General features: G+C 51.9%; 1 protein-coding gene across 1 annotated transcript in view; it reads left to right on the top strand.

The window, feature by feature from the left end:
- Positions 1-9,135, top strand: part of Bcr (BCR activator of RhoGEF and GTPase) — a 125,261-nt gene extending 116,126 nt beyond the window's left edge. Inside the window, exons 17-23 of the mRNA XM_059281478.1 lie at positions 1,354-1,413; positions 2,481-2,590; positions 4,185-4,324; positions 6,342-6,476; positions 7,436-7,541; positions 8,035-8,197; positions 8,590-9,135. Of these exons, the coding sequence (XP_059137461.1) occupies positions 1,354-1,413; positions 2,481-2,590; positions 4,185-4,324; positions 6,342-6,476; positions 7,436-7,541; positions 8,035-8,197; positions 8,590-8,679 (804 nt within the window). The 3' untranslated portion in view covers positions 8,680-9,135. The remainder of the gene's footprint in view (positions 1-1,353; positions 1,414-2,480; positions 2,591-4,184; positions 4,325-6,341; positions 6,477-7,435; positions 7,542-8,034; positions 8,198-8,589) is intronic.
- Positions 9,136-14,654: the final 5,519 nt, after the last annotated feature.

The raw sequence follows: 14,654 nt of genomic DNA, 5'->3' as shown, positions 1-14,654 counted from the left end.
GTGGAGCTTCCCTGGGAGAGCCTGCTCAAAAGGAGACAGAGGTTAGGAGCTCGCCACTGTCCTGCTGTTCAGCTCCACCAGCCTCTTTGCCGCCTGACCCCCGTCGCCATGCAGGGCCTCGTTCGGTTTTTCTACCCCAGCCGGGCAAGCCGGAGCCGGATAGCCTCTGCTGAGAAACAGCTGTGTGCCCGAGGCACTGCCCTGTGGACCCATATCCGATGTCTGGTGTGCAGGGGCAAGGTGGGCCAGTCAGTCAGGGCCTGGGATCCCGGGTAGGCTGGGAAGGGTGGGACCCAGTCACCCAGAAGTCTCAGACGGCCATTCTTCTCACCCTACCGCTCACCCAGTCTTAGGACTGCTCATTCATGGCCTTCGCTGCTCCTGGGTTTTTAGGGGAGAGGGGTCCCCATTACTACTGTCCTCAGAGAGAAAGGGAAGGATTTGTCTCATTCCGCTGGCTTCTGAAGAAGGAAGGGGCACTATCCTTGGGCAGCCAAGACACAGGTGGGCCCTGGGGTTCCTACGAGGAACCGTGAAGCAAGGGCAGGGGGCTTCCCCACCCCACAGATTCCCACAGTGAAGAGAGCTGAATTTCTTTGTAGAAAGAACCTGGGAAGCAGTGGTTGTTCTTTTACCTCTGAATTTGGGGGTACTAGAGATAAAAACCAGGGACTTTGTGCATGCCAGGGAGAGCCCCAGCACAGAGCCACCCCTCAGTTCATGACGTGTTTTCAGAAGACTTCCAGTTCCTTATTCATCTAGCCTCGCTAGTGGCCTCTCGGAAGCCTATGATAGCTCATGATAGTGCTCATCAGAAAGGGGAGACAGAACTTCTATACATCAGGGCGGGCGGGGGGTGGCAGTTATAAAGACCACTTATTTGGGTGACATACGGTAGGTTCCTATAGACCGGCTGCTGGACAGTGGTCTGCAGAGGTCAAAGTTGGGGGGTACAGTGAGGCTTCCATCTGATTCGGGGTGGCACTCTGTGTCTTTCTGGGCATGGTTGAGGGAGAAAGCGTGATTGGCAACCCTTGATGCTCTGCGCTCTCACAGTCACCACTGAAATTAGTTCTTATACCAGCCTGCCCTCCGTTCGGATCTAGCAACCCCTCTGACAGATGGAAGTGGGATTTAGGCTCCACCTGGGGTGGGGGTGGGGAGCGGGGTTCATGGCAGTGAGCTGTGGCACTCTGAGGTTCCAGGACTGTCTAACAGGTCAGTCTGCCCCTCTGACCGCGGTAGGACTCTGCTTCCCATGTAGAGTATGGAACAGCAGCAGGGTGGCCGTTGCCGGGCAGAGCCTCCGAGCAGGCCCGAGGACCTTTTGTAATCATGCATCTTTGGTTTCAGCTGGACCCCCAAACCCTACAGGACAGAGAGTGGCAACGGACTGTCATCGACATGAATGGGGTAAGTGGCCACAGGGCTCTATTTGTGTCTGTTTCCCACTGAAAGTTAAAACAGACCCAGTTCCACCGAGAACGGTCAGAAGAAGGCTAAGCCTGAGATGATGGCTGGAGAGGAGAACCGGCCCCGGAGGAGGAAGGAATGCCCACCAGGAGTGCTGTGTACAGGGCAGAGGGGGGCACCTCCAGAGCAGAGACACCGTGCATAGGAAGGAGCCCTCTCTATTTGGTGGCCAATTGCCACCCAGACCCTGCATGTTCAGTCCTGAAAGAAAGGTCTGTGATGCTAGGGTCCCCAGGACCACATCTCACCAGACACCAAACACTTGACGTCGTCTTGGGCTATCTCAGGAAAATGTATCCAAAAAGATTGGGACTAGCACAGTTTTAGAGATTTTTTTTTCCTTTTCCTGATGATATTTGCATGTACATAAGCAGTCTCAGACATGGGACCCAAATATAAATATGAATTTACTATTATCTATTATTTTATAGAGAGTTTACATGTAGAGCTGTGGGGGTGGGGATTTTATGCATCTTAACTCATTCGCGGGCGGTCAGTTGGGTGTGGAACCCTCCACATGTATCACTTTGGCGTTCGGGGAGTTTGTGATTTACAGTTTAGATTTCCGGATTAGAACCTTCTGACTTGTTCCTTTTGTTATGGTGGGTTCTTTTTTAGGGGAGGCGGTGATTGTCCAGTTGGCTTGTCTTCTTCCGCTTTGTTCTGATGATTTGAACTGAACGGAGTACCTTGTGCATGCTCGGTGTGTGCACCGTCACTGAGCTACACGCTCCAGCCCCGCCTGCTTATTTTTTTAATATTACTTTAAAAAATGAAGGGAAACAGTGAGGATATGAGAGGAGACTGCAGAAGTAAATCTTTTACACCCCTGACCACCCCTGGCTCTTACTGACTACAACGAGGGCTTCCTCCATCTCATTCTGGGGCCTTGACCTGTCTGCCCTGGGGGTGAAAAGGTTTCTTGGGCTAGGACCTTCAGGGACCCCGAGATCTCAGCCTAAGAGGTCCACAGGGTAAGAGACCCACACCCTTCCTTTCCCCTGCAGATTGAAGTGAAACTCTCCGTCAAGTTCACGAGCAGGGAGTTCAGCTTGAAGAGAATGCCTTCCCGCAAACAGACAGGGGTCTTCGGTGTCAAGATCGCTGTGGTCACCAAGTGAGTGGTGGGAGGTGTGGGCTTGTTCATGAGGGCATTCTGCAGGCATGCCTGAGGGAAAGGCCTGCTCTCTTAGGGCACAGCCCTGCTGGCTGCATATGGGGATTGGGGGTAGCCCCAGGGGAGACTGAGGTTCTGCTTAGCCACCTCCTGTGTTTATTGTAAAACTAGCTCAGGAATGTCCTCACCTCCTGGTCAGGAACTGCCCGAGTGCAGGACTTGCTTCCCTTGCCTGGAATATGTTGTGATCCCAAGTTCCTGTTGAATTATTTGAATCTCGGCCCTTTTGTTGTGAGCCTGTTGCCAGGAGATGCCTGTTTGTTGCTTTGAGGGCAGTTCTTGGGGATACAGGCCACTTCCTCCCAGATTTCCATTCACTTCCCCAGGATGGAGTACTGGCTACATCACCCATTGCCCTGACACTGACATGTGTCCAAACACACTCTTGTCCTATGAGAGATTCTGCTTCCAAGCTCTTTCCAGAAAACACGGATGTGCACTTTGGGGAGGAAGACACCCCCTCACTTCACCCGTATAACTACGGGATCGGGGCTTAGAAAGGACCTGATTGTGTTTATCTGAGTCCAGGTTCATACCTCCACATAGCACTGGTTACTGTCTTCAAAGCATTCTGGTTCCAGAGCTGTACCAGGAGGTCCAGAGGTTGTCCAGAAGAGAAAGCATTTAAAATGGCAAGGGACCTGGGTAACGCTAAAGACTTGTACATGCAGCATGCCTTAGGATTACTAGTGCTGTGATGAAACACCATCACCAAAGAAACTTGGGGAGGAAAGGGTGTTTTGGGCTTGCACTTCCTTGTCACTGTTCATCACTGAAGGAAGTCAGGGCAGGAACTCAAGCAGGACAGGACCCTGGAGGCAGGAGCTGATGCAGAGGCCATGGAGGAATGCTGCTTACTGGCTTGTTCCCTATGGCTTGCTCAGCCTGTTTTCTTACAGAACCCAAGACCACCAACCCAGGGGGAGAAACAATGAGCTGGGCCCTCCCCCATTGATCACGAATTAAGAAAATGTCTTACAGCTAGATGTTATGGAGGCATTTTCTCAATTGAGGTTCCCTCCTTTCAGATAACTCTAGCTTGTGTCAAGTTGACATAAAACTATCGAACACACAGCAGATGCATGGTGTTTGCCCTGTGCAAGCCTTAGCTCTCAAGGAGCCTCGGGATTCACTGCACAGGAGTCAGGAGTCTGGGCCAATATTATGTCCAGCTTCCTATCTTAGAGGTGAGAGTCTTTATCACGAGACTCTAGGAAGCTTTTGGTTCATTCACAGCCTGGAAGCTGTACTTCCTAGAGCAGTGTTGCCTAGAAAAGCCTCCTAGGTTGAAGATATAGCTCAGAGTATTTACCTAGCATCTGTGAGGTATGCCCTGAGTGCCCTCCAGCACCGTGAAAGAAAATAACAAGCCTCATGACCTTCCCATGGGGTCATATGTAACTTGCAAGGTGATTGGATGCTTCAGGCTCTTAGAAAGTTCCTGATAAAATAGAGAGCTCAAAGCCTGAAGGAAAACTTGCCCAAGCTTACATTTGTGGTCTCCAACTCTACACACCTTCTTCTCCCCCTGCAGGAGAGAGAGGTCCAAGGTACCTTACATTGTGCGCCAGTGTGTGGAGGAGATCGAGCGCCGGGGCATGGAGGAGGTGGGCATCTACCGAGTGTCTGGAGTGGCCACAGACATCCAGGCACTGAAGGCGGCCTTTGACGTCAGTGAGTATTGCCCAAGCAGGGTGGGAACAAAGGTGGTGTCCACACTGAGACTCCCAGAGGGCCTAGCACATCACTCTCTACCTTTTCCTTCCTTACTGTCTTATTATTTAAGAGTACAAGACAAAAGCTGGGCGTGGCAGTGTGAGCATATATTCTAACATTCAGGAGGATAAGCCAGGAATACATACTTTCAGTCTAGCCTGGACTACATGATGAGTTCCAAGCCAGCTTTAGTCACATAGTGATTCCCTGTGTCAAATAGACAGGTGATAGATGATGGATTGACTGATGACTGATAATTAACACCTGTAATCCCAGTATTCGGGAGGTAGAGGCAGGAGGATTGCTGCAAATTCAAGGCCAGGCAGGGCTATAGAGTAAGACCTTGCCTTAAAAGAAAATAAATAAATAAAGTTTGAGAGATGGTGTGATCTGGGCACATTGATGTTATCTTGTAGCTCTAGCTACTCAGGAGATTGAGACAGAGTCACTTGAGCCCAGGAGTTCAGGCCCTGCCTAAAATGTCACATCTCAAAAGAAAGAGAATGGAGAGATGCCTTAGGAAAGAGTGCAAACTGCTCCTGCAGGGGACCCAGAATCAGTTCCCAGCACCTAACAATCCAGCTCACCACCACCTGTAACTCTAGTTACAGGGGATCCAGTGCCCTCTTCTGGCCTCTGTGGGATCCTACATGCATGTGGTACACATAAACTCATACAGGTACACACATACACATAAAAATAGCAAGTAATTCTTTTAAAAAGGAAAGAAACTAATCCTTCAAATGTCTAGCCACATCCACATGGCCTTCTGTAGGATGTGGTCTGATGCTTTGGAGTAGACAGGAGGAGCTAAAGCCCCATATAATTTAACTATGGCTCACTCGAGGGTGGTGTGGGACAGTGGGCATGGCCATGACCCAATTCTTACTGGTGCTGTCTTGTTTCTATCTGTCCCCCAAACCCTCACACCCTGCAAGGGAGACAGAGCTGCCCCCAAGTGCTAAGCAAGGGCCTTGAGACCCCTAGAGAGTCAGTCTTAGGTAAGGTTTCTATGGCTGGGATAAAATACCTAGACCAAAAGCAACTTGGGAAAGAAAGGGTGTATTTCAGGTTATAACTCCCAGGTCGTAGTCTATCATGGAGGGAAGTCAGGATGGGAACCTGGAGACAGAAATTGAATCAGAAGCCATGGAGGCACACTGCTTACTGAGTTGTTCCTTGTGACTTGCTCGGTCTGCCTTCTTATACAACTCAGAACCACCTGACCAAGGATGGTGCTGCCCACAGTGGTCTAGACCCTTCTACATCAATCATCAATCAAGAAAAGCCTACAGGCCAATCTTATGGGCGCATTTTCTCAGTTGGGGTCCCCTCTTCCCAGGTATATCTAGGTTTGTTTCAACTTGACAAAAAACAACCAGCATCGGTCCTTAGCCAGCATCCCCAGAGAACAAGTAGACAGAAACAGGACTCAGCAAGACTATGTACTTACAGAGACTGTGTACTGCCTTCCTGACCTGGGGCATCAAGGGCCCAGCACCCTTTGATGAGCCTTGACGGGAAACCAGAGTAGGCCTGCTCTCCAGGTCAGAGAACCAGTGGCCACCACAGTCCAAAGACAATACCCAATAGGACCATAAAAATGACCCAAATGACCACAGGGCCTTCCTGTTAGAAGAAGCGGCCACCCAGGCAGCTGTTCTGTACAGAACAGAGTTGCCTGAGTCCTACCTAGGCTCCATGAACTCTACCTTCTCCTTCTCTGGCTAACCTGGCTCTGCAGCCGGACTGCTCTTCACAGAGCAGAGACACGGGCAGAGGCGTGAGATGCTCTTGCTTCCCTGCAACTCTGCCCAGACTCACACACAGATGCTTGGGAGAAAGAAGATAAACTACGTAAAGAGAATGGGCACACACATTTGTCAGCATGCTGGTGACCTCCTTAGCCCGGGCAGGGTTGCAGAAGCCCAGACCCGGGATCCACATAGAGAATCCCCTTCTGTGTTCTTTCCAGATAACAAGGACGTGTCAGTGATGATGAGTGAGATGGACGTGAATGCCATTGCTGGCACGCTGAAGCTCTACTTCCGTGAGCTGCCGGAACCCCTCTTCACTGATGAGTTCTACCCTAACTTCGCAGAGGGCATTGGTGAGCACGGACGGCCTCAACCTTGTGGGAGGCATCTCCCTACCTCTGCTCTCTTCCGGCACTGTTAGGAGAGGGGATCAGAACTCTTCCCCTCTACGCTGGGTCCACATTTGAACCCAACCTAAGAGAGTTGGCTGGGTAAGACAAAAACCAAGCCATCTGTGGGCTGTCCAAGGGCTGCTGCTGCCCTCTCCTCTCAATATGACCAGAGGGTAACCAGTGTCGCCATGGGCACGTCCAGCTGTGGGATCCTGATAGCCACAGCACTCCTTTTAGTGGAGCAGCACTGAATGGATGGCTTGCCGGGTTCCTCTGGGAACCCCTAACACTCTATCCCCAGGTCCTGGCCCAGTCAAGCAGAGGTTCAAGCCTAACCCTGACCTTTAGTCAACCTGAAGGATGGTGCCCAAAGTAGCCACTAGCACATGGGACAAGCATAGCTCCTACCTGGCCCTTAGGGTGACCCAGCCTGTATGGCCAGTTCACCAGAAGACCTGGGCCTTCGGGCCTGAAAGTGCCCCTAAGGTGCACTTGAAAATAAGGGAAACTCCCAGGGACCGGGGCAGAGGCCTTTCAGCCCTCCAGTTCTCTTTATCCCAGCTCTACATGCGTCCTTCAGAGCTTGGGCTCTTTTCGTGTGCTTACAGCAGCAGAAAGTGGCCCTGAGCACAGCTCTACCCACAGTCAGCAGGGTTAGGACACCTGCTGGACAGGTGCCTAGGGTGCTGTTGTCCCTTGGAGATGAGAGAAGGCATTTCAGGTATCTCCCATTGCCACATAAACAACCACCACAGGGTCCTTCTCAGTGGGGATTAGTCTAAGCTGTGTGAGCCGAGACCGTGATGGGCCTGAACTCTGGCATCTTCCAGCATAGGCTTTGGATCTGTCATCGGATATCCTCAGGAGAGGTTCTCCAGCTTGGGCTGTGACCCTGGAAACTAAACTTCCTCTTTCTGTAGCTCTTTCAGACCCTGTTGCAAAAGAGAGCTGCATGCTCAACTTGCTGCTGTCCCTCCCAGAAGCCAACCTGCTGACCTTCCTTTTCCTTCTGGACCACTTGAAAAGGTAACGCCTGTTCTCCCATGCGGCCCAAGACCCCAGGAAGCCAGGCACCAAGGGCTTTGTCTCCTTCCTTGGTCTGCAGTAGTTTCCCATTCCAGGGACCAGAACCACTGCACCCCTGTCCCTCTGCACCACGACATGAAGCCAACAGCCAGAATTGCGCTTGAACTTGTCCTTTACTCCCAAATCATGGCTCAGAGCTGTCCCAGCTGCCCACTGGCCTTGAGCTCTCTTGATCCAGGGCTCCTCAGACTCTGGGGTGGAGTCTTTTTGTTTGTTTGTTTTCGAGACAGGGTTTCTCTGTGTAGTTTTGGTGCCTGTCTTGGATCTCGCTCTGTAGACCAGGCTGGCCTCGAACTCACAGAGATCTGCCTGGCTCTGCCTCCCGAATGCTGGGATTAAAGGCGTGTACCACCACCGCCCGGCTGGGGTGGAATCTTTACTTCTGCCCTGAATGTAATGTTGAAACAGCACCCTCTGCTTTGGCCTTACACAGGGTGGCTGAAAAGGAGACGGTGAACAAGATGTCCCTGCACAACCTCGCCACAGTCTTTGGCCCCACGCTGCTTCGACCTTCAGAGAAGGAAAGCAAGCTCCCTGCTAACCCCAGCCAGCCCATCACCATGACTGACAGCTGGTCCCTGGAGGTCATGTCCCAGGTATAGGAGACTGTAGTCCACGTTACCCTGGTGACACAGGGGGACCTCAGTCTTATTAGTCATTCCCACCTCTACTGCAGAGGTCGACCCCCTACGACTGAGAGGGCCAGGAACGAAGGACCCTGGCTACTTTGATTCCCTCGGTACCTGAGTAGATTGGCAGGGCCCAAGGCCCAGCCCACCTGCTGGTCTTTCAAGTGTGCACAGCCTAGGCCTTAAAACTTCATCATGTGTAGGCGGACACCTGCCTAATCCGGGGTGTCTTGATGCGCGAGGCTGTTGTCACTAACGGGGTCTCTTAGTGCCTGAGCTGGGTGAGCCAAGATGAGCTTCCCACCCACAACCCAGAGCACCCTCTTACTTGTTTTCCTCTCCCTTCTCTGCTGGGACAGGTCCAAGTGTTGCTGTACTTCCTGCAGCTGGAGGCCATCCCTGCCCCCGACAGCAAGAGACAGAGCGTCCTGTTTTCCACGGAAGTCTAAAGGCCTGGCGTCAGTCGTCTCATTAAGAGGTCCACAGAATGACCTGGAAACCTGTGACAAGAGACTCCATCCTCGGAGTGGGAATGGGACCCTTCTTGTGGTGTAATTTAACCATTCCCAAGCTCTGGGCCATCCGCCAAGAGACAAGTACCCAAAGCAAAAGGCCAAGGGGGCCTACACAAATCATCCGGGTGTGTCTGCAAGTCCCAGGCTGGCCCCAGACTGTACTCTTTCCTTGTTGCCACCAGAGGGCGCCCCAGGCCAGCCCATCTGCCAGCCTGCATACGAGGGAAAGGTGGCTGGCGGAGAGAGTGGTTTTTACGAAATCTAATTTATCAGAGTTAAAAAAAAAAAAATCTCTACTGGATCATTTGTTCCAATGCACCCTCTCTGGGGAATAGGGACACCACCAGATCCCTCACTCTTGTGTCTTGAATAAACACTGCTGCTGCTTCATATTGTGGGGGCCCCAGCCCTGTCCCTGGGTGGGTGGGGATCGTCTTCACTGCCCCGACTGACTTAGAAGTCCCGATGTCTGTGTGACAGACGGGGTTTGAGATGCTGAGTCAACGCGGTGGCGTCTTCACTCCTTGCTGCTTGCTCTGTCTTTCTACAGGGGTGTCTGTGCAGAAGTAGGTCAGGCTCCTCCTGTCTGCTGATACTCTTGTTTTAGCTCTTCCTGCACTTCTCAGGAGGATGCTCCATCGCAGCCCGGAAGTGTCCAGGGACCAGACACGGGGTGGGGGAAGGAGGCCCCGGCCGGGCACCTTACCATTCCTTCTGCAGGGAGAGTGGCCGTGCCCATTGATCTTTACTGCCTGCCTGGCACCACGTCTCCCTTTTGGCTTACAAAGGCTGTGACTTCTCTGGCCTGGCTCTGACTGCTCTCTCTCTCTCTCTGTCCCCTGGCGTCCCACATCCACATCACGTCCTTTTCCTCGCTCTCGACTGAGCCGACTCGGTTAACTTTTGTAGGAGTTTCTGCTCCGAAGCAGCAGCTTGCTCTAGCGGCTTGTTTTAAAACTTTGATCCGAAATAGCTTTTGATACTTGAATATTTTTAAGTTTTATACATAGTTTCTAATTTTTTTCCTAACGGATTCAGACACCTAATGAGATACTAGAATGTACACCGTGGACGGGCAGCGTCCCAAGCAGCTTTTTTGTCTTCCTTCCTTCAAGATCCAGCTTTCTTTTTTCTTAGGAGTCATTTCTGATGTCCCTGGAACGTCAGAAACATGGGAAGGAGGTTAGGAAAGTCAGGCCTGGGGGTGGGAGCAGATGCCCCAAAGCAGACTGAAAGCTAGCCCATCTTCTGCCCTCGCATCCTACATTCCTTGTACCTGGGCGGGAGTCGGGGTATTCTCTTCCTGACCACCCTCCGTAGTGAAAAGAGAAAGGGAAAGCTGCCAGTTATCTTCCAGAAAGAAACCCAGAAATCCTTGCATTGTTTTTAAAATGGTCTTGGAATCCCACGCTTGGGAGGTTGAGGCAGAATTGCCATGGGTTCAAGACCAGCCTTGGCAGCATAGTGCTGATCAGGCGGCCAGCCAAGGCTCCAGTGCAGGGCTGTGGTACAAGGGGCTTGGAGTAGACAGGGAAGAGAAGAAAGAGACCAGTAGACTTGAATGCTGCGCTGCTCCTGCAGAAAGGCATGACTTGGGGGGTGTAGATTGCTTGTCATGGAGGACTCCCGCACCTGGTCACATGGGCCACAGCCCCTCCCACGTCTGGAAGGTGGGTGTGTCCGCGAACAGCCTCTGCCAACCCCACAGCACATGGGGATTTCAGAGAGGCAGAGTCATGTACCCCTGCTGTCTGCTCTTGAACCTGCCCGAGGTGTTGGGCAGGAAACAGCAGACCCTGCCGCGGCGTCTCCTCTGTCTGCATACAGTGTTTGTGTCGTTGGCTTGTTTTGTTTTTTCTCAGCAGAGCCACCCTTTGGTCTGCCCTGGAGCGTTTCTGGACCCAGTGGTCTCCCCTAGTTTGGCGGTCCCCCTCGGTGGCTCTGACCCTAGGAGGGGACACTGCTGAGGAAAGCCAACCCCAGCTGTCGTTTCTGCCCCGCTCTGTTGTCTCTTGATTTGCATCCGTCACCCTTGAACTGGAAAGCAATATATCAACGTGCCAATTTGCATCCCCTCGCCCGGCTCCTCCCTCGGTTCACTTTATTTATATAGGTGTTGTTTGAGGATGGAATGATCACTCTTGTTGTTGTGCTCAAAGCGTTCCTCCGCCATCCGGCCACGGTGGCAGTGGCCGGGGCTGCCTCTGTTACCGTCTCACACCTTGCAGGCCTGTAGGCTGGCAAAGCCAATGTGGGGCTGGAAAATACACGGTGGTTCTCCAGGAGTGGGACAACCCAGCTTTCCCTCTGCAAAGAGAATGATGGCCCGGAGTCCATCGTGGCTAACCCCCCCCCCCCCCAAGTATGGCTGCCAGACAATAAAGGAAGAAGTGATGCTTTCTTACCTTGGAACCTGGGTCCTGCCTGGGTATAGCAGGCTTGGCGTCATGGTGGTAACCTGGCCTCCCCGGTGGGTGGATGGTCTCTTAGCTGCGATCTTGCTTTTGAGCTCAGCTGTCTGTACTACTCCTGTGCCGGAAGGACCATGGACACTCTTATTAAAGTCTCCTGAGACTACTCCAGTTTGTGGTGGTTTCTAGTTGGTCAGTTGCCTCTGGGTTTGAACCCCCTGCACTCCTGGGGCTTGCCAAAACTGGAAAGTGCAGGCATAGAGAAGAACCAGTGGACAGAGCCCTTCACTGTCCAACCAGGCCATCCGTGAGGGAGAAGGGGTCTGCGTGTACCACTGTGGGAAGGCCTGGTTTACTGGAATTGGGTACCCACAGGCAGTTGCCAGGCAAGCGGTTTCAAGATATGAATGGCAGCTGAGTCCTCAAGCATGGGGCAGTCTAGTTTGGGCAAGGAGCATAGCCTGGGCTAAGGGGGACAAAGAGAAACCACATAGGAAGTCAGTCTTGACCCTGCAGGTGGGAGAGACGGCAGTAGGGTTGTTGACCAATCTTGCTTGTTTTGCTGGGACCTGGTTCTCACCTATGCCCATGCCCCTGTTTTAAGCCCCTAAGCCTGCTGGGATTGCAAGTTGGGGCAGCTGGACCCTATATTTGTATGGCATGTAGAGTAGGTAGATAGTCTTAGCTCTCAGAAGCCTGCTTACAGGGAAGTTGCATCTGGTGGAAACAGGCATGTGACATGGGTTCTTTCTTTGATGGTGGTGGCTTGGGAAGAGCCTTGCCATGTCCCATTGGCCATCAGATTACCTTTGACAATATTTAAATCAAGTCACCCTAAGGCTTCCTAGAACAAGGCTCACTTGACAGAGACTGCAAATGGCCAAGGGGACGGGGGAGTGGGGGAGCTGAGCAATGGGATTTTTCAGTGTGACTCCAGCCTGCAGGCTGCTTGGAGTATCACTGTCGCCATTGCCGTTTTGATGACAGTGCAAGGTTATAGAGGTGTTAGGATTGACAGGGTTGCTCAGGGTAGACACTCACTGCTCCGTTCACCAACTAACAGACTTGACAGAGATCGCCCTGAAGGACCAAAAGAGCTGCGCCCTCCTCACCCTTGGATTCTGAGCAGCCTCAGCTGCCCTAACCCCATTCCCACCCCACAAGCACATGGATTGACCTTGGACCCACCCTTCCCAGGAAGCTGTGCGCACGGTGACCAGGAAGGGCTTCTGCTGGTAGTAAGCTAAGTCCAGCCCCTAAGAGGTTACTGTCCTCACTCTCTTTCTTGTCTGCCTGGCTCTGTTTGGAAAACGTACACATATACATGCATTCATAGCCTTTTTGCATCTCTTACTAGAGGTGGATTCTTCAGGCAAAAGCTGACTCCTCACCATGCTTCTGCACGCCAGAGCCAGGTCTGGCCAAACCCAGATCCGGGGTATGTGCCTGGCGACAGGATAATTCACTGTGCCTCAAATCTGAAGTCATCAATACTGCAGGGAGACCTTCGAGCAGTGGTTCAGTGGTTCTCAACCTGTGGGTTGCGACCCCTTGGGTTAAACAACCCTTTCACAGGGGTTGCCTAAGACCGTAGGAAAACACAGAGATTTATATTATGATTCATAACCATAGCGAAACTACAGCTATGAAGTAGCAACAAAATAATTTTATGGCTGGGGATCACCGCAGCTCTACATAGCATTGCAAATCCTGCCTGTGAGCAGATGCGGGGGTCTGTCTTAACTCCCTGTCCCCAATGAACCAACTTTCTGCTAGGCAAGACCTCGACTTCCAGCCTGGGCCTGAACAAAATGGCATTTATTGGTAGGGACATGCAGGCTGAGATTGTCTGGCATCGTGACCTCTCAAATTCACGTAGAAATTGCAGAAGGGCTTCTCATGACTCCTCCCACCCCAATGTGCCAGTGGCCTTAAAAGACATTTCCCGAGGTCTGATGATGGGCCCTTGCAAATAGTTCTGGAAAGATAAACAGCAAGAGTGAGGGAGTGACAACCTGCTCCTGAAGAAGCCCAAATGGCCTCTGCTGGAGCAGCGCCCACAGGCCAGCAGGACCGGAGCAAGATCCCGGCAGAGGTCAAGAGAGCTGGTGGGGTCGAATGGAAGTGGGAATGGAAGTGGGAGAGAGCTGACAAGCCACAGTCAACTTCCAGGCAGAGTTCTGCATCACGTGACAATGACAGGCAATGGGTTAAGAAATGGGTTCTTAAAGACACACGCCACATCTCATTCCTAACCAGATTAGAAACGGTACCAGCTCCTTGTGGGGAAATGGTGCCCAAAGCTCCTAAACCCAGCAGCCTGGCCTGATGTTGGATGGTAATAACATTCCAAGAAAAGCTTCAGAGCTCCTCAGGCTATGTCTCCAACTATGGAAGTACATCAGAGGCTTCATCTACATTCCTGTCCTGTGTGTGGAACTCGGGAAGGCTCAAGACAGTTTGGGCTGTCTAGCAAGACCGTGTTTCAAAACACAAACGAGAAAATACCATGCGCAGATGGAGGGGGCAATTTACATGCCAAGTATTGCCAAGGATGCAGGAGGCACCATGACTGAAGAGGGAGGCCTGGACCAAAATTCCACCCAGCGCATCCATCTGCCAACAGATGAGCTCGGCACTTCTGGCTTCTAGAACTGAGAAGTCAGTCCTGGTTTTCTGGAGCCCTGTGGTTTATAAGTTTCTAAGGCAGCCACATGAAACCAATACTGACACACAACTAGGAAGTCAAGATACATCCATCAGTCCTAGGGTCCAAAGCCTAAAGGAGAGAGGCAGAAGCCAATGAGGCAGACACAAAGGTCACCCCCACACTTGGCAATGATGCAGCACAGCATTTGGGCAAACAAAGAGCTTGCTGACCTGATCTAGAGGTCTTGGCTGTCCCTCTTTGACCACCAGCTGTGCTTACAAAGGCCCTGAGGAGGTGGAGCGCCTTCCTCTGCTGTGTCCTCACTTGCCTCTTGTGTCCACATCCTTCCTAGCCTTGGTCCCAGTCAGGCTCAGTCCGCAAGGCCCTCTAGTACATTTGGAATTCGTCACCTTCGCCTCACAAACAGCTCCCATCTAGCCCTCGGAAAGCATCAGGGGGTTGGAAATGGGGGTTGGCGACTCGGTGCTTGCCTAAGACGCAGCCCCTGGGCCTTGTCTCTGGAAAGGGAGGGGAAGAGGCATCCACCAGGGCTGCTGCTTGTTCAGAATTTGACATCAGTGACACCTACCTTGAAGTGCGAGGTGTGTGGTGGTGTCTGCTGGGGATCAAATCAAGCCCCTCGCACGTGCTAAGCATATGCCTTACCATTGAGCTGCACCCCAACTCCAAAAGATCAATTTTTAAAGAAATTTTTATTATGCCAACTATACATAATAATAGTTCCATTAGGATACTTTATACATGTATAAAATCTATTTCAATCATATTTACCCTCCGTTTCCTTCTCTTGCCCCCTCCTACTTCTACTGATACCATCCTCTTCCCAG

The sequence above is a fragment of the Peromyscus eremicus genome, chromosome 16_21 (genome assembly GCF_949786415.1).
Source record: "Peromyscus eremicus chromosome 16_21, PerEre_H2_v1, whole genome shotgun sequence".
NCBI classification, from domain to species: Eukaryota; Metazoa; Chordata; class Mammalia; order Rodentia; family Cricetidae; genus Peromyscus; species Peromyscus eremicus.
Note: the sequence above shows the minus strand (reverse complement) of the source record. Positions and strands in the feature narration are given on the sequence as shown.